The 22,737-nt window shown below is 37.6% G+C and overlaps 1 protein-coding gene across 1 annotated transcript in view; it reads left to right on the top strand.

The window, feature by feature from the left end:
• LOC110114770 (zinc finger MYND domain-containing protein 15-like) overlaps nucleotides 1-21,603 on the top strand; it is a 30,613-nt gene extending 9,010 nt beyond the window's left edge. Inside the window, exons 3-6 of the mRNA XM_020848110.2 lie at nucleotides 13,014-13,132; nucleotides 13,543-13,589; nucleotides 13,672-13,772; nucleotides 21,470-21,603. Of these exons, the coding sequence (XP_020703769.1) occupies nucleotides 13,014-13,132; nucleotides 13,543-13,589; nucleotides 13,672-13,772; nucleotides 21,470-21,541 (339 nt within the window). The 3' untranslated portion in view covers nucleotides 21,542-21,603. The remainder of the gene's footprint in view (nucleotides 1-13,013; nucleotides 13,133-13,542; nucleotides 13,590-13,671; nucleotides 13,773-21,469) is intronic.
• Nucleotides 21,604-22,737: the final 1,134 nt, after the last annotated feature.

The raw sequence follows: 22,737 nt of genomic DNA, 5'->3' as shown, positions 1-22,737 counted from the left end.
TTTTGGAATAAATGCTGGCTGTTTGGGAGTTGTTTCTGGACTGATTGCTGGTTACCTATTTTGGGTGGCTGAAGTTGTCCTTTGGACTCTCTTTTCGTGGCTGTTTGGCTGCCCCTTTTTCTCCTATAAATATTAGATGTTTTGTATTCAAAAAGAGGTGTGTTATGATGAGATTTTTGGAGTCAAAAACCTGAGAATTTTTTCTTCTTCCTTTGAAAAGCTTGTGAGCTTGTTCTGTGCTTCTCTTCTCCTCTAGGAAAACTTGCGAGCTTGTTCTCCCTTCGTCTCGGACTTCTTATCTCGTTCTTCTCTCCACAAGTGTCCACCCCACCTGTATCTTTCTTCTCGAGAGATGGAATGCAAGTTTAGGTATTTAATTTTATGTCAAAGTTTGTAAGCGTCATGTTTTATTGAAAAGTTTATAAAGTTTGTTGTTTGTTGTATAAGTTATAATTTGTCGTATTTTTAAATTTTTTGTGTATTTTCTTATAGCCTACGAAGTTTTGTAACATGCTTGCAAAAATTAGGGTCTCCTTATATTTTTGCATGCATCAATTTGATATCAAAGCGGGTTGTCGTGTGTGTCTTGGTGTCATGAATGTGAGTGTCATGTGAATTTATAGTTGTGTAAGTCTTGGTTATTGTGTGAGTTTTGGTTGTTGTTTGAGTGTCGTGTGAGTCAGTGGTGTCGAGTGAATCTAAGTTTTTGTTGGGTCTTCCTTTATTTTAAGTCAAGATGGATAAACTTTAAGTGAAATGCAGTCAAGAAAGTAAGCCTAATGAACTTGAAGAATCTATTCCTAAAAGTCAATGAATCTCGCCACAAGAAAGTTCTTCAGACCCGATACAGATCAAACTTCTCAAGATTCAAGAACAACTGCAATTATGTGCCGAGAGATACGAGCCTAAGAAGCGTTCACTTCTAGCAGAATTTGAACAAGAAAAGGAAGCCATTAAACAAAAGTATGACGTTTTAATTCAACAATCTAAAATGCCAGATTTCCAAAATTTTGAAGACAACCCATTCAGAGATGAGTATTTTCAACCGGAGGAGAATTGATATAAGCAAAGGGGGGGGGGTCAAAATAACTTGAGTTCTTTTGGTCTTTGGGCTGCTGGTTGCCTCTCGGGTTGGGCCTTGGCTGTTTTGGTTTTGAGCTAAATTCTAGTGAGCTATTTAGTTCTAGCTCATTATTGCTAGAGCTAAAGTTTAGCTCATTAATATGAAAATGTAATCTTTATGTTAGCTCATTATGTGTTGGATTCTTGCCTTTTCACCTTCTTTGTGTCTCCTCGGTTTCTTCCTTTGCTGTTTCCCGTGGCTGCTTTTTCTCCTTTGCTGGGTGCTGGTTCCGTCTCCCTTTGTGCCCCTTCGGTTCCTCCCCTGGCTGGCTGTCTCGTGGCTGCTTTTCCCTGTTTTTTGTGTGGCCTTTTTGGGTGTTGTTTTGGAATAAATGCTGGCTGTTTGGGAGCTATTTCTGGACTGATTGTAATAGGAAACACTTGTAGATCTCAAGTATTTCCTATCAATCTTCGGAAAACAACGAGAATCCTTCACAAAAGTCCACACAAAACCACGAAAACAGTAGATAATTTGTATTTTTTGATGAAAGGAAAACGGAAAATAACAAGATACAATTGATCCTCTATTCAAGAGGAGGATCGATCTCTCCCAAATCTCTAGACACTACTAGAGCCCAAAGAAAGCCTAAATCTAAGAGATCTCAAATTTCAGCCAAATTCAAGATGCCCTAATCCTAGGAAAACAAACTATTTAATGCATACAAATCAAAAGGAAATCCCTAAACAATCCTTACATTCAAATTTCCCTCTTACTTCCCCCAAAAAACCTTCCTATTCGGCTCCCGCAAGGCTTGCGGGTCGCGCGGCATCCATCGCAGGCGGAAAGGCTCTGCTGTTTTGCGTCTAGGCCGGTTCCACGTGGATCGGCTGGATCGGTCCACTGGACTGATCTAACAATACTCCCCTCCCGAAGATCCACCTTGTCCTCATGGTGGAGATTGCTCGTGTTCCCGTGGAGGTGGCTATCCTTGAAGTGGCTGAAAATCCCTACCAACTTGTTGAATTAAGGGTTGCCCTGAAAGCGAAACATCCTCTCCCTCCATCCTGATCGCATCCAGCTTGTGTAGTCCCACAAGATAATTTTCCCCCATCTCTTGTATGTCCCTAACCATGGTCTTAAGTGATGTCATGGCCTTGGATAATCCTACATCTCCCCTTATAACCACCTTTCTCCCATCCACCATTAATTCCATCGTGAGTGCTCCCCAATATTTCTTGGTTTCCCCCAATGTTTGCTACCACTTCATCTCCAGGATAACATCAGTGCTTCCTAACTCTAGTGGGAGAAAGTCTTCCCTTACTTGAATCTCCTGGATGGTCAACACCACTCCTTTACAGATTCCCTGGCCTTTCTCTACCTTCCCTATACCCATCATCACTCCATAACAATCGGTATCCACAAATTTCACTCACAATTGGTCGACGACTTGAGTGGAAATGAAATTGTGGGTAGCCCCACTGTCAATTAGCACCACCACCTCCCTGCCCCCTATTTCCCCCTTCACCTTCATGGTATGATTCGTAGTGAATCTTACCACTGAGTTCAGGGAAATCTCAGTCAGATCCAAGTGTAGCTTCTCCTCCATCTCCTCCTCTATCTCCTCCTCACCTCCTTAGTTTCCTCATCATCACAGACGGTGAGAACCTAAAGAGTTCGGTCATTGCATCGATGCCTTTTCGTATACTTCTCCTCGCACCTGAAACACAACCCCTTGGCCCTCTTCTCCTGCATCTCATTCTCTATCAGCCTCTTGAAATTTTCCCCACTCCCTCCTACTGGCTTCTCCCTGGTGGTCTCATTAATGTTTCCTGAGGCATGCCCCTTGGGTGCTAGAAGAGTGGTCGTAATCTTGTAAGAGCCTCCTGAGCTACTTCTCCTGGCTCCCTTCTCCAGATTCTTCTGATTTTTCACCAGCTGTGCCAATTTCATGGCCTCCCCCAAGTCACTAGGCATCAGACTCACTGCCGCTCGGATCTCTGCCTTTAACCCTTTCATAAAATTCCCCTCCAACACTGTATTTGAGAGTCGCTCCACCCTGCTAGCTAGGTGCTCAAATTGCTCCCGATAATTTGCTACTGATCCCTCCTGTGTCAAAGAAAAGAACTGCTCATAGAAGTCTCATCCCCGATCGGTTTGGAAACGCTCTATTGTGCAATGTTTAAATTCTCTCCAGTTTCTGATCAGCCTCTGTTGATCTCTCCACTAAAACCACGATAGGGCTTTCCCTTCCAAGCACAATCCCGCTACTATTAGCTTCTCCTCCTTCGTCAACCCATTGACGGCAAAGTACCTCTCTACCTTGTAAATCCATCCATATGCATCTTCTCCTTCGAAGATGGGCATCTTCAACTTCCTTACCTTCTGGTCAGCCCCATTGCCCCGGAATCTTCAATAGTTTCCCCTCTCCCAAGTGCTAGGTGCACCCCCTGTTTCCCAGTTTTCTCTTGCTCTGCCATAGCCCAAACCTCCTTCAAAACCCCCCATTCTATCTTCAAAATCAGCACCTCGGCGACCATAGTATCCCTCCTGGCGTTCCCCATATCCACCCTCTCTTTCATCCCTCTGGACAGGCTCCAGATAGGGTCTTCTTCTTTCTCCTTCCATGATTTCTACCTCAACTTCCTCACTACGAATTTCCAAATTCATACTTATTCCTTCCCCTCCTTTTGCCACGGACGTTGCCGTTTGGTTTTGAATCTCTAACATCTTCTTCATCATGTCTCGGAGATCGACGACTTGTCCTTCCATGGAGGAAATCCTTTCCTCCATCATCGTTTTGATTTGATTCATCTCTCATTCAAGCCTTTCTTCAAAAGCATCCACCTTTTTGGCCTCCATTGTAATCCGGAGTTTGTAAAATCACAAATTATGGATTTGAAACTCCAAAAACAGCAATCCCCCTTTTTCTGGGCAAATATTCACCGCTGAAATTTGCCAGAATCAGCCCTCCACCGATCCCACGACTTGCTCTGATACCAATTTGATAGGAAACACTTGTAGATCTCAAGTATTTCCTATCAATCTTAAAAAAACAGCGAGAATCCTTCACAAAAGTCCGCACAAAACCACGAAAACAGTATATAATTTGTATTTTTTGATGAAAAGAAAACGAAAAATAGCAAGATACAATTGATCCTCTATTCGAGAGGAGGATCAATCTCTCCCAAATCTCTAGACGCCGCTAGAGCCCAAAGAAAGCATAAATCTAAGAGATCTCAAATTTCAGCCAAATTCAAGATGCCCTAATCCTAGGAAAACAAACTATTTAATGCATACAAATCAAAAGGAAATCCCTAAACAATCCCTACATTCAAATTTCCCTCTTAATTCCCCCAAAAAACCTTCCTATTCGGCTCTCGCAATGCTTGCGGGTCGCGCGGCATCCATTGCAGGTGGAAAGGCTCTGCTGTTTTGCGTTAGGGCCTGTCTCGCGTGGACCGGCTGGACCGGTCCATTGGACTGATCTAATAGATTGCTGGTTGGCTGTTTTAGGTGGCTGAAGTTGTCCTTTGGGCTCTCTTTTGGTGGCTGTTTGATTGCCCATTTTTCTCCAATAAATATTAGGTGTTTTGTATTCAAAAAGAGGTGTGATATGATGAGATTTTTGGAGTCAAAAACCTGAGGGTTTTTTCTTCTTCCTTGGAAAAGCTTGCGAACTTGTTCCGTGCTTCTCTTCTCCTCTAGGAAAACTTGCGAGCTTGTTCTCCCTTCGTCTCGGACTTCTTATCTCGTTCTTCTCTCCGCAAGTGTCCACCCCGCCTGTATCTTTCTTCTCGATGGATGGAATGCAAGTTTAGGTGTTTAATTTTATGTCAAAGTTTGTAAGCGTCATGTTTTATTGAAAAGTTTATAAAGTTTGTTGTTTGTCATATAAGTTGATACCAAAACTTGATTCAGGCAAACTAGAAGGAAAAGTCAAATAGAAGAACACTTGGATAATAGAAACCAAACTCGATTCAATCTAAAGCGAACATCCAAACAAACACCAAGACAAACAAAAAGTCGAACAAATGAAACAAAATTATAAAATAAAAGTACTATCCTCAGAACAACCGACAAACGGTTTCGTCACATGCAACGAAAAGTAGGTAAAATATGATAAGTGATAAGGCTTGCAAACCAAGGGTCCACCACAGCAACAAGGTCCAACGTCCAACCAAACTCCTTTGGCAAATGTTTCCAAATCAGCCAACAAACACCTCCCAATAGCTCAAGAAGAAGGATACAAGTGGAGTGGAACTTGCAAAGAGAAGAAGAGATTAGAAGCCATGACGAAATAGAGAGGAGGAAGAGAGAATTGGAACAAGATCTCAAGCTTTTCCAAGAAAAGAGAAGAAACTCTCAGGTTCTTATAAACTTTTATCAAGTTAATCAACAATCTCGTCATAACAAAATCACCTCATATTTATAGGAGAAAAAGGGGAGCCAAATAGCCAATTTCCACCTCCAACCGAACCAATCAGGTAAGGGGAAGAGGAAGGCCAACAGGCAACACAATCAACTTCAAAAACTTTTTCAAAACTTGCAAACGCTAAGAGAGCAAAAGTTGTACATCAATTTTAAAAAATATTCTTTCATGACTTCAAATTTTAACATTTTTTGGATACATTGTGTCTGCTAAGTGAATCAAGGTTGATCATGTGACAATTGAGGCAATTCAAAACTGGCCAACTCCTAAAAACATAAGCAAGGTGAGAGGGTTTCATGGCTTAGCTTCTTTCTATCAAAGGTTTATTCAAAATTTGCAAACGCTAAGATAGCAAGTTTTTGAGAAGATAAAACACTAGTCTAGGAATTAGCAAGGAGGGGAGATGAATGGCATGCAGCAGGAAAACCGAAGCCTCAATTGGGAAAACCAAAGGCTAGCAGGGAAACCGAAATCTGCATGAAGAAACAACAGCAGTGAATCCAATGAATAGTTGAAAAAGGTGGCTAATTTTCTTTGAAAAAAAGAAGAATGAATTGTGATTTTTGGAAAGTGAAACTTGCGGGATTAAATAGCTTGCGAGTTATTTTCTTCTACCTCCCTATCTTCTAAAACTTCGTCTTAAGAAAAGAAGAGCTCCTTTAGGTGTTCTTTGTGTTTGTGTTTGTAAGTGTCAAAAGTTTTAAGGGTCATTTATTGATATCAAAGGTGTATTTTGAGTATTTCGTGTAATTTCTTATTATCCTAGGAAGAGTTTCTTTTGCTAGCAAAAAATTAGGGGGTTGTCCTAATTTTTGCTTGCACCATAATCTATACTTTAAAGTGCGGTCAAGTCCTCAATCTTCTGGAGACATCACCCTACTGAAAAAACCAGAAGTGGTCCAGGTTCCTTCAATAACTTTTGAAGAGAGAGTGTTATGTGTTGATTTTTGGAAGCCAAAAAAACTTGAGGGTTTTTCTTGGAAAAGCTTGCGAGCTTGTTCCATCCCTTCTCCTTCTTCTAGGAAAGCTTGCGAGCTTGTCCTCTATTTCATCTCGGCTTCTTACCTCTTTCTTCTCTCCGCAAGTTCGACGCCACTTGTATCTTCTCAAGCGATGGAATGTAAGTTTAGTTGTTTTATGTTAAAAAAAATATTGATGTAGGAAAAGTGGGGGGGAGGAGGTAAAAATAACTTGAGTTCTTTTGGTCTTTTGGCTGCTGGTTGCCTCTCGGGTTCGGCCTTGGCTGCTTTGATTTTGAGCTAAATTCTTGGGAGCTACTTATTTCTAGCTCGTTATTGCTTGAGCTAAAGTTTAGCTCATTAATATTGATGAAATCAAGAATTATGTACTTTTTATTTTGTTTGAACAATAGTATATTTTGTTTTCTATTTTATTTTCTTTTCTTTTTTTTAGCTATCCAATGATGGGAAAGCATCCAATGATCATGGTAGGTTGTGCATATGACTTGGTAGACCTTTGGTTTGCTGGTTCGATTGGTCCCTGGCCGCTGGTGGTTCTCGGGTTGGCTGTTTTTGGAGCATTCAGTATTGAGCTTGTTCCCTAAGTTGCTTGAGCTGAAGTTTAGTAGCTCATTATTATCCAAAAAAAGGTACATCATTATGAAGTTTACTTTTGGAGTGGCCTTGTCCCTTCCCCTTCCACTTTTCTTCTTGTCTCTTGGAGAACCGTGGCTTATTTTTTAAATGGTGGCTGAATTCAAAGCAATAACTTTATAATAAATGTGCTTTAAACTCTTGGGGGTTCGGCCAGCCATTTTTTTTTTCCGTCCTTGGATGGTTTCCCGAGCCTGTGTTGCTTTGGATTCTAGCGGGCTGTTTGCTTACCGAGACATGAACTCCTTGGATTCCTGTTCTGGTTTAATGTGGAGCTGAATTCCGAACTGGGAAGAAATTTCCCGTGGCTTTGCTGCTTTGAACTCACGGCCTGAGGTGCTGGCTCCTTGGATCGTGAGGTGCTGGCTGTTTTTCCGAACTCTGTGGCTTGGCTGCTTTGAATTTTCAGCCTGTTGAATGTCTCTTTTGTTCCTGGTGAGCATGGGGGAAAATTTCTATGCAGGAAATTAATATATGAGACTCTTGGCATTCCTCTCTCTTGCCTATAAAAATGAGATGATGTTGTGTGGAAAAGGCAGTTGATATTTGTAAGCATATTTGCTATTAACCTGCGGGTTTATTCGGAAATCCTGCGGGCTCTTTCCAACCTTCGTTTCTCATCCCCTCCGGAAATCCTGCGGGCTCTTTCCACCCTTTCTTCTCTGGCTTCTAACCTCTTTCGTCTCTCCGCAACTGCCACTCCATCTGTATCCTTCTTCTCAAAGTAAAGCAACTTTAGGGTGTCGTATCAGAGTCGATTTGAAGCATCTATTGAAGAATTGGGCCAATCTTGCAGTGGTGGACCATCGGTTTGCTAGTTCTATGCACTTTACTTATTTAACCTACAAATTCGATGCATGTGAGGAACCCGCTCTGACGGTTGTCTGAGGATAGCGTCTTTATTAAGTTTCTTTATTTCTTTAAAATCTCCTAGCATCTTTTGTTGAGATTGTCAAGTTTTGGGTCATTTGAGTTTAATTAACAAAGTTTGTTTTAAGTTCTACTCATTTTGTCAGTGTTCTTCTTGTGTGTCTTTTGTGTTCAAGAAATATAGGGTCCCCTATATTCCTTGTCTACATCAAATATGAAAAGTTATTCTTTATGTTAGCTCAAAACAACTTTCAAATAAAAGCAGTAAGCGCCTACCTAAATTCAATCACATGAGCAACTCATAAATAGATCTATAAGTCTCAATCTAAACTAAACCAAATTAAAAATTCATATTTTCCACTTCAGTTTACTTAGGATCCCTGAGAGGAGGCAACCTATAGCTACTAATCAAATTCTTTGGATACTACAATCAATGATTGTTAGTGTTGCTAAATTGTAACACATGGTATACCTGAGATGACGGAACCATATGATCTTGATAGGGTGTACCTTCACCCCCCATAAATTCGAGCCACCTCTTGCACATTTCCACTCTCCTTATACAAAGTAAATATATTTTATCCTTAATCAAGTGTGCTCTTTTAATGCAGTAGGATGGGTAATTAACTATGAGGGCTTGCGCTCATAGGAAGTAGAACCCAGATTTAAATAAACCCTGACACTACTCTCAGGGTAAATCTGATTAAATGTTAAATTTCAATCTACCTCAGGCAAAATAAGGAACTTTTAAGCTTGTGTGAGAGAGATTCGTGCCTATTATTATTTTTCTAGAGCGAACAATGATAAAATAGGAAAGATATCTCTATTGTTTTGAAAGAGTCTTAAGATTAATTTTGTCATAATCTAAGGGTTAGGACGTGCATTGAATGAGTTACAAATTTTCATGAATTTAGGAAATTTTTAGAGAAATGAGTTGTTGTCATTTAATGCCTGAACTTTTGCAAAGTGTCAAATTCTTGCAAAATTAATCAACTATGCCAATTATGGACTTGCAACATAAACCTTTGACGATCAATGGTCTCATAATAATTTGGGGTTTTTTGAATTGACTAAATTCATCTTCAAACAGTAAAAAGAATTCATGAAAATTCTCAAATATCAATGTGTGTAAGCTCCTATACTTGTCGGTTCGTTCTTTTGTCATGGATAGGAAATGCATATACATTTTCATTCAATTTGGGATCGAATGACAACGTCTACCCCTAGGTATGATCATAGGCGACGGTTTGCAATGCGATATGAATGTAAGTTTCATACTTTCATGCATTTGGGGGTTGTTGGACACAAGTCCAATGACCCAACACTCCGTTTCGTCTTCCTCGGGCTCTCAAATGAGAACAACCTATTAGTATCTTTATCTAATAGTGAAAGTGCTGTTTGACAAAGATATTATCATCTTGAAGGTGATTGTAAGTGAAAAGGAGCTGCAAGTGGAGCTTTGTGAAAATAAACTTCAGACTTAGCCGATTGGATGAAGCAGTGTTTGGAAATAATGTTAAAGAGGGTGGGGTGTATTTATCTAACTACCTTTACCTAGAGTGACCTTTACGATATTGTATTCATTTACTTATTATAATTATTGGTCTCTTCTATTGAATAAGACACAGAAATCTCTTTTCCCAAAACATGGTATTAGTGTGGCATAAGTAGCCATGGTTGTCACTTCTCCTACCCGTTCTCCCCCTTCTTAGCTTGCAACCTTCAAAAAACCTCCATCTCAATCAACACATGACTAGCCCATGTTCCAGGGCTTAAATCCATACTCGTGATCCCATGCTTGTGCTTCCTCGCTTATCCTTATCCATGCTTGTCGCAAGCCTGTGCTTGCCTGCTTGTGCGTATGTGCATGCTTGTTCAATCACACATTTGCATCAAAAAATGCATGGTGTTTGCATTCTTGCTATGCTCACCTGCCCATGCAGCTCCAACGCGCTCAAGTTTTTTCCTTGTAAGTATGCTAATTGTTCTTGTTGCATCCCCTTCTTGCCGTAACATCCTTACCTCGCCAAGTTCTCATTCAACAAAGATTTGAGCTACCTCTTTATTATTCTTTAAATCCCCTACCTCAATGGTGTCATGGCATCTCAATCTCTTCTTTATGAACCCAACCCTTCTTTAATTTTAACAATTATTTTCGTGTAGTGGAGGTTCTTTTGCTTCTTTATTGGTTGTCACAACCACCTCATTCACCCTGATGCTCATCCTCTAACACGTGATGATACTGTCAAGTTTTTCAATTGACAATCACGTGACTATGCTATTTGCACTTGAAAGCTCAATAGTCTCAAAAACTTCTATTGTCATAATTATTATGTTTCAAGAAACAAGCAATCAATGTGGGATTTTCGTTGCTCCACTTGCTTCCAAGATAGTAACACCTCCAAGGTAGATACTCCATCTCATTTTTCTCCACAGCATTATCATTTGACCGTCCAAGAATGCTATAGGATTATGTGAGGTAAGTGAGATGAGCTACTTCGTTATAGACTCTTTAGCGCTAATCCAAAAGTTTTGTCAAAATAGAATGAGTTGTTTCTTGTTGCCAGATTTTTTCTTAGGTTCTATTCATCACTTTATCCCTATGCACTAGTCAAAACAATCATTAGAAGTTGCATATAGCAACTATTGAAACACTCCCAATAGAAGAGTAAGAATGTTATGTTTGGTTGTAAAGTGTCAAGTAATATCGCCAAAAAAAATGGTTTAAGAAGTCAAGTCCCATACATGCCTTAAACTTGATTGCAATAGATGACTGAAAGATTATGATTTGAGAATTGCTATAGTTCATAATCACACATCGAAAGTCACAAGTCCCATCAACACGACAAAAGTAGATGAGGACTTGCATGACGTGAACAATAAAAGAATGCTGCAAGTATCTTTGAGGTAAGGAGAAATTGTTGGAGAGGCAGCATAAGAACTTGAAAGGTCGAAGAGGAGATCATGGAAGCTCATAAAAAGATGGGATTTTTATATACATAATACTTAAAACTATGTTATTTACTCATTTAACACCTAAAGTTTTCTATTTACACACATGCCACTTAAAACTATTTCTCATTTCTAAAATACCACTCCGTAATTACTCCGTCCCAATCTCCGTGAAATCCCGCTGGACTGAACTTCGCAAGGCCCTGCACGCCGGAGTTCCGGCGATCGGGCCTCCACCGCCGACGACGGCCTGTCCGAAGCAATTATGCAACGTTACCAACGCTATTCCGGTGGCCGCCGGACACCATTGTCGCAGAACCGGACTGAACTTCTCTCTCTCCATCGCCGCGAGTGCCTCCGTGTCTTTCGCCAACAGACACGATCATGCCCTGTCTCTAACACCTTCGTAAAGGCATTGCGGATGAATTCTTCCAGATTCTTGCTGTCGGCTTGCACCAACAGACCTATTCTTACTTCGTAAGGTGCCCTGTCTCTAACACCTTCGCCGGCGCGACGGAGGTCGTAAAGCATCTTATATTGACCCTCCTCGAATGATCTTGTTGAATTATGCTGTTAAAATTAACGGTGTGCTATTTGTGAATCATATCAGAATAGATAAAGTGAGATTGGACCGGCGCGATGGCATCGCGAAGGTGATCGACACACTAGCCTGCGTCGCCGGCGCCACAGTGATTACATTGTATAAAGGTCCCACCATCTTCTTACCGTCGTCACAGCCGCCGCCGGGACTTTCGGCTGTATCGTCGTCGGCGGTGGCAGAAACTTGGTTAGGAGATGCAAAGGCTGGCAAAAGCTGGACACTTGGGTGCATCTATCTGACGGTTCTTAAGAAATATCCGGCGAGGCTTTTCGTCACTTCGTACACTTGTTTTTTTGGCGTCATCCAGTTTCTGATCATAGCCGCCTTCGTCGAGCGCAAAGCTCAGGCTTGGGCTTTTCACTCCGGGACTGAGGTTTTTACCATTCTTTACGCTGTAAGTTACATCCGGGAGAGAGAAGTTCAGTCCAGCGAGATTTCACGGCGAGAGAGGGACGGAGTGGTTTTTTAGAAATGAGAAATAGTTTTAAGTGGTATGTGTGTAAATAGAAAACTTTAGGTGTTAAATGAGTAAATAACATAGTTTTAAGTGTTATGTATGTAAAAATCCCTAAAAAGATTAGTCATCTTGATTATCCAGCCTAGTTCTTTCTACCAATAATAGTCACATGCTCACTAAAAATGTACTTAAATTGTACTGTCTATTTGACATTTTTTCAAAAATTCCATACATCAATTGTATGACCGTTGACTGTTGATGCTGATGCTGATGCTAGCTTCTTTAATATGGTTAACTTAGCTAAGCGGGCATCTCATTTGTTCATAAGTTTGATCCTCAATAAAAATTCAGCATATCTAATGCTTTGACATTTGCCTCATCCTCATCTTTTTCTGCTTTTTAAATACTTTTAAATTCAACAGAAATCAAACAAAATAGTTATGTCCATGAAGTTACGTCACTTAAATTATAATGGAATAGAGGATGTGATGATCCTGCATTGAACTCATGGGATAATTGATATTTCTTTTTCTGCTGCACACTTCAGTTGTTATCTATCCAAATGTTTTATTCTATATCCTTCTCTTTTATATTTTTCCATACACTAACCTTTGTATCTTGCTTTTGGATATTTTAGATTTTCTTGTCATTTGAATTGTGTATGTATAGATATTATGTGCTCATTTATGCCAAAACAATTTGGCTCACTTATGCCAAAACAATTTGGCCCGTTTTGTCATGCTCAATCTCTTATCCATGCATATGGCTTTCTAGTGACTTCGACAGCTCTCTCCTGTTGGATAATAAATGTTACTGGTGTGGAAACTCTTTCCATCTATTTATTCATTCATTTATATACTATTCTTGACCTTCATCGCAAGGATTGTTGGACATGGACCTCTTTGGTAGATTCATATTGTTTTATTTTTCTTCCTTTTAAGTTCTGTATATATTTTTTTTCCTTGATTGAAACCATGTTTTAAACCTTAAAACTGGTTTCTTATTGCATGCCTTCAATGATTTATCAGGTATTTGAAAGGCAATTGACAAGATGCTCGTTTTTGGCCTCAAGTGGTCTCCATCGTAAGGCATTGTGGAAATTCGAATGCAGTTGTTGGGCTGTGGCAGCCTCCGATAATAATTCAAGGTATCTTCTATCATTTTCTTCTTAACCATGGAAATAGGAAGTTGTGGCTTGTTTTATGCTTTAAAAAACAGTATCCTAACCAGTCTTATCATTTGGAAACGTTGCTTACCAATTTCTCCTTTCCATTTTGGTGTGTTATATTTATGACCACCGAAATAACTTGTAGGGTTTCTGGCCAAAAATTGAATTTTTAAGAATCTGCAATATCAAGCAAAGGCTCTGCCAGCTTTTGTTTTGTGTCTTTATGTTTAATTATCATATTTTCATGTTATGTAAATTTTATTTATTTGGTCGTGTCTGTTTTGGAACTTCTTCAAGTTAGGTGCATATGTATTGATTTTGCATAGTGTTGCATGTGCTTGCTTAAAGAATTTCACGCATCATTCTTGTATTATTACTTTGGTTGGCAGGCTTAATGATGGATGGGACCTTCCAAGTTCTTTATGCCCTTGCAGTGGTAGGATTAATGATCTCTGTATTTATTTGCTGGCCTAGCAATTGAAACTGTGATAGGTTATATCATTATCTGTATCATGTAGAACCAAGAAGCTGTATTTCAACTTGCCTACAAAGTTGGGAGGATTATTACCGGTGGAGAGGCCTGCCATTTAATTCACCAGCCGCTATGTTACTTCACTGGGTATGTCGCATGCTTCTAAGTGTTAATGTTTGTAGCAGATTATCGATTTTTTTTAGTGTCATGCTGAAGCCATATCGTATGTTTGATGTATTGAATTCATGATAATAAAGTCATCTGATTTGCAAAACGTTTACTTGTGATGTTTCTCTAAATTTAGGAAATTCAATATTTATAAAGCTATGCTTTTACTTACCTGCACCCCTGTTATTAGGTTGCGAATGCCCCTGCTTGTTTACCTATGCAAGTTGAAACATTCATTCTAATTCTCCAATCAATTTATTTTCCTTTTTCCATGCTAAAGTTGCATCAGACATGCAGAAATTATATTCGTTTGAAGCATTTATGCTAGAAAGATATTTACATTTGTGTCCTTGGCTTAGTAATCTTTATTTGATCTTTAGCAAGAAGTCTTTCTGGCTATCAATCTTAGCCTGCCCGCTTCTTTATCGAGGTAAAAAAGGAGTCGAGAATATTCCTTGCCATCCTTCCCTGCCTCTACGATAAAAGCAGGTTCAGCATTCAATTCTTCGTGACATTTGACTTCAATGTCAAGTAAAATCACTTGTTTCAAATTTTATCATTCTGAGCTAATCCTGATATTTGAAAATTTCTACATTCGTAAAACTTCTGATTGGTTTAGGTCTGATCTGAGTAGAATACGGCCAGCCTATCTTAATTCCTTTGTAAACCTGATTTAACTTTTTTGGCCACACCATAAACTTTGAACTTTGGTTTAGTGAATCAGAGTTAAAATGTTTTTGATAACCTTGTTATTTCAATGTACAAAATGGGCATTTGGCCGAGTTGAGATTTAGTTAAAATGTTTGATGCCTTCTGTCAGTTTGACCTGGCTGGTCCTCAAACTGTACTTTATACATTACCGTTATCTCTAAGTCTAGCGACAAACATAGGATCTTAATAATTTTTCCTTATACAAAATATACTTTAAATTGATATGCAAGCCTGTTTTAGGATTCCAGTTTTGGGATTAGGATTTAACTGTTTAACATGACTTGAAAGAAGAGAATAAAACTGAAAGTTCTTTTGAAAACCTAAGGTTTTTGTGACTAGTTTTTCTAGAAGGTTAAATTATTGTTTGATTTATTTATCTTTTGAAGCAGAGTGGAAGTGGTGAGTTGTTGGTCTGTAATAATATTTTTTATAACCATAAATGCATGCATTTTGCATGTTTCTATGTTTCTTATTGTATTTTGCCCCATCCTAATTTTGAATTGTTATGAGTTATTTAAATAATCGAAGAAATTCTAGTTTGATTTTTCTTGTTGCTTGATATAATAATTTGACATATCTGTTAGTCAAACGGCTCTTTCTATTTTGAATTGACTTGTTTTGCCTTTATTCAACTAATCGTTTTCTCTAAATGCTTGTGACTGATATGCAGCAATCTGTGAATTTTCAACAAGAATTTTTATAAATGGTGCGTTTAACTTTTTTTTTAAAGGTTTTCTCTGCAATAAATATGAGAAGTTTTTATTAGACCGGTCCAGCCAGTCCACACGGGACCGGCCCAGTGCAACAAGGGCGAAAGATTTTTGCCTCTTTGGTAGTTCGTTCGGACCGCAAGAGCCAACCGAATATTTTAGGAAGGATTTTTGAGGGTTTTGGGAGGGAAATTTGAATATAGGGATTGTTTAGGGATTGATTTGTATGCATTAAATAATTTGTTTTCCTAGGGTTAGGGCATCTTGAATTTAGCTGAAATTTGAGATATCTTAGATTAAGATTTTCCTTTGGGCTCTAGCGGTGTCTAGAGATTTGGGAGAGATCGATCCTCCTCTTGAATAGAGGATCAATTGTATCTTGCTGTTTTTCTTCTTCTACTAGTGAATTTCAACAGTATTCCTTAAGATTTTCCAATAAAATTACCTTGTTTTTCTAGGGTTTGTAGTGGGAGACCTTGTCCTTCTCGAAGTGGACAAATTGTATCTTGTTTCTCTTGGATTTTGAATGCAAAGGTTCTTGTTCTTCCTCTCATCTCTCTTGTGTTGATTTTTTCTTGGATTTGGAGGAGAAATTTCATCTTTGGAAGAGCATTAGGGCAAACCCTAACTTGGGAACCCTAAGGGGTATCAGAGAACTTGGGCAACTCAAAGCAGATTTTGAGGAGAAGATTGCTGATTTTCAAAATCAGATTGCATCCGTCAATGAAAGGATGGAGGAAACGTTTGCCGAGATGGAATACATGTTGAAGAAATTGCTTGAAGCCAAATCCAAACCGGTGACATTGGAAGCAAAGGAAACTACCGGTGGCCCTAGAAGAGATGGGAATCCTAATATGTTTAGGGGAAGGGAAAATCCAGAAGTGGGATCAATGTTTAAAATTGCGTAATCGGGTATAGAGGCGTTTTTTGTTCGTGAGGCGAGGTGTAAGCCTCAAGACATTTTGAGGCGTAAGCCTCACAATCAAAAGATTGTGTAAACATAAAATGATAAATTTTTTATATACTAATGAGTAAAGGGAAAATCCAGAAGTGGAGATCAATGTTCAAAATTGCGTAATCGGGTATTGAGGCGTTTTTCGTTCGTGAGGCGAGGCGTAAGCCTCAAGGCGTTTTGAGGCGTAAGCCTCACAATCAAAAGATTATGTAAACATAAAATGATAAATTTTTTATATACTAATGAGTAAAAAATATAAAACATAAAAAGGCACAAGATATGAAGTGAAATCAAAATATCCCAATAATAAGACAATATGAAATATAGTTCAACTCAAATTCTATCTTTCCCAAATCACAATATTATTTTCATTAACATATAATTCCAAAAATAAACTGCAATGACATATCACATAAGAACTCATAAGTCATAAGCACTGTCATTACTAAGGGGGTCTTCTTTTGAATCATCATTATGATGAACTGCTCTCACCCCTTCCTCCTCTCCTATAAAGTCCAATGTCTCTCACTCAGCTCCTGCTTCACTTATTATATATTAAGAAAACTTACACAAAGCATGCACTCATGAATAAACAGACTAACATTAACAACTATTACTAAAGATGATGAATACATCAATATGCCGAGCAGCCGGGGGTCCAAGGGGGTGCTGCCCCTTGGCGGAGATCGACCTGACCGAGCATGTACCGAGCGGCACTGAACATGTACCGAACGGTATCGAGCATGTACCTAGCTGTACTGAGCATGTATCGAACGGTACCGAGCATGTACCGAACGGTACCGAGCATGTACCGAACGGTACCGAGCATGTACCGAATGGTACCGAGCAGTACCCAGCATGCACCTAGCGATTCCGAGCAATACCTAGGATTTTTTTTTTAATTTTAAGAGACGGACGCCTCTAAAACATGAGGCCAGGTGCTCCTCAGTGAACTTGAGACGTGAGACGTACGCCTCAATGCCAACTCTCATTGCATAGGTTTTGAGGCTTAAAAGTTTTAAATTGTGCCGAGGAGCGCCTCTTATTGCACAATTTTAAACCATGGTTGAGATTATGGAGGGAGAAGGCGGAATGACTCCTCTAGAACTACTTTCTACGGAGGAGATGAGCATTGGCTACGCAAGAAGGGGTGTTGAATTTGTAAGGAGAGGGATTATTTCGATCGCCGGGTGCTGATTTTGAAAGAAGAGGGGATTTTGATGAATGATTTGGGTATGATCGTTGAAGAGAAGATCGTGACAATTGGGGAGCACATCCGCTTCAAGGAATGAGAGGTTATGGAGGATTTAAGGGAAACGGGTGTGACCCGAGAGTAAGGTAACTGAAGATACCAATCTTTAAGGGGGAGGATGCGCATGGGTGGATCTAAACTAGAGAGCTAAATGGTTCAAAGGTTATCAGGTTAAGCTTGAGTTGATCTAGTCCTAATTAGGGTGAAGGTTTACCAAAAAAGTCCTAAGTGGTTCCCTAGGGTCTTGGGACATATGCTTGAGCCCTACAATCCCCATCTTTTATGGCAGATTGATTTTGTCTAGAGTCAACATATTGCTAAGAAGACAGGCTTCATTGACCATTTGGTTGACCAGAGAGTTTTAATTTACCTGATGTGATCCATTGTGTTAGGTATTAAGCCAAACCAAGTTTAAGACCCATGTGGAGTGTCAGGCTAGCCTAGAGGTGGTGGGTTTACCACAGAATGAGTTAGATGATCTATATCTTAGAATGGCTAAAAATCGACCCAAGGTTCCGTTAGAACAACCTAGAACTCACCAGTGTAGATTGGGTTGCCATGCCTTTATGTTGGTCCAAGTATATGTGCCAGAGTCTTAGGAGTAGATTGAACAAAGTACAATTAAGGTGAAAGATATTGAGCTAACCTATTTGATGTATCAATGGATCCCAAGCTATGATGCACAGACACGGACACGGCGACACGGATACGACACGACACGGACACAGGACACGTCAGTTATTGAAAATATAGGACACGGACACGGGTTGGACACGTTATTATAGTTTTTATATTTAAAAAATAGTGTATAAAAATTAAATAATATAATTTTAAAAATAACAAGTCATTTAACTAGAATTTGTGCTTAAAATGATTAGTATTTGGATGTCGAGAGTAAGGCATTGATGCCGTTTATTAGTCACCGAGAGAGGAGATGAAAATACCTTCACTGCCAAAAAGAAATGAAAATGAGAATATTCGATGATTTGGTATTAAGTGCGGATGTTGATTTGGTGTTGTAAATAGGAAATAAGAAATTTATTTTAAATCCTGCCAAATAAAAGAAATTATATGTAAAAAAATGCATAAAATATTTAAGATACGCGTGTCGGACACGCGTGTCCAATTTGTATTTAATATTTATTAATCGGACACGTTTTCGGTGTGTCCGACACGTGTCGGAGTAGTGTCGGGCGAGTGTCGTGTCGGATACGGTGTCGGACACTGCACGCCTCTTTGAGGAGAAGTGTCGGTGCATCATAGATCCCAAGTTCCCAACTTGACTAAGTAGAGAGTATGTGTATTGATCAGGTTAGTGATTTGGTTTGAGATGGGCTTTATCATTGACAGATCAGGATGACTCTAGAAAATAGGTCTAATATATGTAGAGTGGTCTAGCTAAATCAGTCAATAGGAGAATGCCCCAAAGCTCAAGGCATACTAAATCAGATTAGGCCGATAAACATCCTTAATGTATGTGCTAGATACTGAGTGAACAAAGATACTTGTGAATAATCTAGGTAAATAGGGTTGAGTCAATGCTAGACCCCCAGTGTAGTGATCACAAATCCTGAGAGGTATCTATTGTGTGATTACATGATATTATGTCAGGCGTATGAGTGTGAAAGATATCTACTAGACAGACTTAGTGAACAGGCTGGATTTAGATGACCTGAATGTGTCAGAAGTACCCCCAAGAATTGTGCTGACAACTAGATTTAATTTCTTACATATTTAATTATTTGGTTGTTCTTGAATGTTATATGTTATGAAGGTGATAATTGTTCGTGTTCTAGAATGTCTAGTAAAACTCATTTACTTATGCTTTATTTGTTATTGTTTTCTCCTTTTCTGGCATACGCCCTTTAGATTATTATAACTTGTGTTACTTTTCTTACGTTGGTGTTTTTTGATTAATTCATATATTTGTGAAGTAGAGTTAATCCTTTATATTTTGCATAACTCACTTGCTTTATTACATAATCATACACCATAGTTAACTTGTGTGGTGTTTGTACATTGCAGTTTTTGTCAAATTTATTGCTTATGCTTTAATTTTAATTGTTAAGATTTGATTTGTTGGATTTCTGAAGAAGTTCGAAGTGCCTAGTTGCACATGCAATTCATCTCTCTATTGTTGCGATCTTATTTCAGAATTTGTATCAGAGCCTGACATTCATATATGAGTTGATGCGAATTCCGCATTTTACAATAGTTGTGTTTAGGCATCCAAATATTGACTTCCTAATTCGTACGTCTTTGCTAATGAAAGATTTCAATGAAGTTTGGCATGTTATGTATCTTTGGGAGACAAGATTTGCAATTGGGATGTGTGACTGTTTTTTTTCTATTGATTTGAAGAATTTAAATTAAATTAAATGAATAATCAGCTATTTTGAGAATTAATTTAACTTTCAATTGAAACTAATAATGTGCTAATCCCTGCTGTTGGCCTATGTTATGAAGAGTCTTTAATAGTGGTCTGAGCTTTTAGATTGAATAAAAAATTCTCTTACTATTTTTAATGAGGGATTGGAATTTGTGATTTCTTCTAGAGTTGTACTAGTGCAACTATTTAATACCGGTAGAAGTTATCTTCTTGTACTGGCATGAGGCTTTATTTCCATTTGGTAATTTTATTCCTTGTTTATTTTTGCATAATTTGTTATTGACTAGTTTAATGCACTTGTTTTTTTTTTGCCAAAAATTGATTCATTAGAAATTTTATTTTGAGCAAAATAGTTATTTTTGCTTGATGATTTTATTTCTTGATGATTTTATTTCCATCTAAATTCTTGATAAATTTTCAGATTTGGACAATTATTTTATTTTCAATTGGTCTTGAAGACCTTTATTGCTTGTTTGCGTTTAAAGAAATTGAGTAGTTGGCTTGATTGATAATATTAATCTAAACCTTCAATTTTTTTTTTGCATGAAATACATTACACATCATATTAGTTGCGTTATGAAGCACTAATCTTGTGTTATCTTGCATAAAATTCTCCTTTTTATTGACATGAGGCATGATTTCTTGTTTACTTAAATAATTTAATTTCTTGCTTATTTGTTATGTATAATTTGTTATTGGTTAATTCAACGGTATAAATTTTGGTTTAAAATTGATATGTTAGAAGTATGATCTAGTGAAAAATAAATATTTTGCATGATAATTTAATTTGTTTTTAAGTTCTTGCTGGAATTTTCAAATTGTGATGATCATTCCATTTCCAATAACAAATTTCGTTTGTTTGATTTTATTCCCATCTAAATTCTTTTTAATTTCTCAGATTTGGACAATTATTTCTTTTTCATTTGAGCTTGAAGTCTTATATTGCTTGTTTGCATTTAAAGAAATTGGGTTGTTGGCTTGATTGATAATATTAATCTGCAAACCTTTAATTTTTCTTTGTATGAAAACATATTACACATCATATTAATTGCATTAGGAAGTGCTAATCTTGAATTGTCTTTCATCAAATTCTCCTTTGAATTGGCATGAGGCATGATTTTTGTATGCTTTAATAATTTTATTTATTGCTTATTTCTTGCATGTTTCTTTGGCATAATTCGTTATACGTTAATTTAGCACTATTAATTTTGGTTAAAAATTGATGTATTAGAAATTTGATGTAGTGAAAAATATATATATTTTTCTCGCTAATTTAATTTGTTTCTAAATTATTGCTGCAATTTTCTAATTCTGATGATCATTTCATATCAATTGAGCTTAAAGATAATTATTGCTTGTTTGCATGTAAAGAAAGTGAGTTATCGGCTTGATTATTTCTAGTAATATTTGAATCGTCAAATTTTTTTAGCATGAAGGTATGTTTTTATGTCATATTTGTTGTATTAGGAAGCTTAATCATCTGAGTCGCGTTGCATCAAATATTCTTACCCCCAAATATTTTGGTTTGTTTTTAGAAATCTTCATTATTTATTCATTTCCTTTGAGTTCTACTGGAAGTATTAAAAGTATTTGCATAAATCTTTTTTAAATCAATTTAAAAGTTTTTATTTGTTAAACAAAACTTTGAACTCTTGACAGTTTTCGCATATGCCTAAATACAGCCACTTACAATCTTTCACTGCTTTCAACTTTGTGCTTCCCAAAGCTTGATTTCAGCGACTTTGGACAAGCTGTACATACATTATTTAGGTAATGCTAATCTATACTCGAGCATTATTTTGTACTCAAATTTATTTTTCCTTTAGTTTTATTCATTGTGATTTTTTATTTAGTTTGCAGACTACTATGAACTGTGTAGGCCATCCGAAACTCTATTTTTATGCTTGCCAGTGATAAGTTCATTGCTCTAGGAAATTACAACAGCTTGTGTTTATAGTAAGGTGTTGTTGTTTTTATAGAATAGTTAACTATTAAATTGATTTGTCAATAAGTTAGTTAATCAGCTAACTTTGATGTATAAATAATTAATTTTGTAAATTGTGGCTTTTTTAATTTGCTACTAGAAGAAAAAAGCAATTTAACTAATATGAGAAATCTATTATTTTAAATTAAGAGAGAGAGAGAGAGAGAGAGAGAGAGAGAGAGAGAGAGAGAGAGAGAAAGCTAATAAAAAATCATCATACTTATTATTATTTATATTCTTATATTTCCTTCCATCAATATTTTCCCTGACATCATATCATGTAATTTCCTCTCTTTTTTTTCTTATTATCTAATATCTTTTTCACCCATCACATCATATTTCCTTCTCCAACCAGCATGATTTCTATGCCTTAGGCATTCCCATTCTCCAAAGTTTCAAGTAAATTTTCTCTTTTCAAACAAATGCAACCAACTCCAAATGTTGAGAGATAGCTTTTGGATTTCATGTTGGAAAAATAAAATATACTATGAGACAGGCTTTTCCGACTATCAACATTAACATTGAACCTTTATCCCACAATGTGGGGTCGGCTACATGAATCATTTTTCTCTATTGTTCTATTAAGAGTGAAATTCTCATTTAAATCTAATAGAAAAAGATCATTTCTAATACTTTTTAACCAAGTCTTTTTAGGTCTATTTCTTCCTTTTTTAACATATGCCAAATCTAATACATCTGCTCTCCTAATTGGGTCATTAGAAGGCTAACATTTTGTAAAACCCAAATTTGAGCAGGTTTGTGCCATAATTGGATCAATTTAAAATACCCTGAAATTTCAACTTTCACGAAATTCCACAAATTTAATGTCATCGTATTCTACTCATCGAATAGAACAATTCGACATATAGAACTTAGGTCAAGTTGCAAAGAATTGGAAGTTAGGGATCCATTTGAGTTTTTTCCTAACTTGACAAAAAAAAAA

This window comes from Dendrobium catenatum, unplaced genomic scaffold (assembly GCF_001605985.2).
Source record: "Dendrobium catenatum unplaced genomic scaffold, ASM160598v2 fragScaff_scaffold_1626, whole genome shotgun sequence".
Classification (NCBI taxonomy): Eukaryota; Viridiplantae; Streptophyta; class Magnoliopsida; order Asparagales; family Orchidaceae; genus Dendrobium; species Dendrobium catenatum.
The sequence above is the reverse complement of the archived record's forward strand: the minus strand, read 5'-3'. Positions and strand labels throughout refer to the sequence as shown.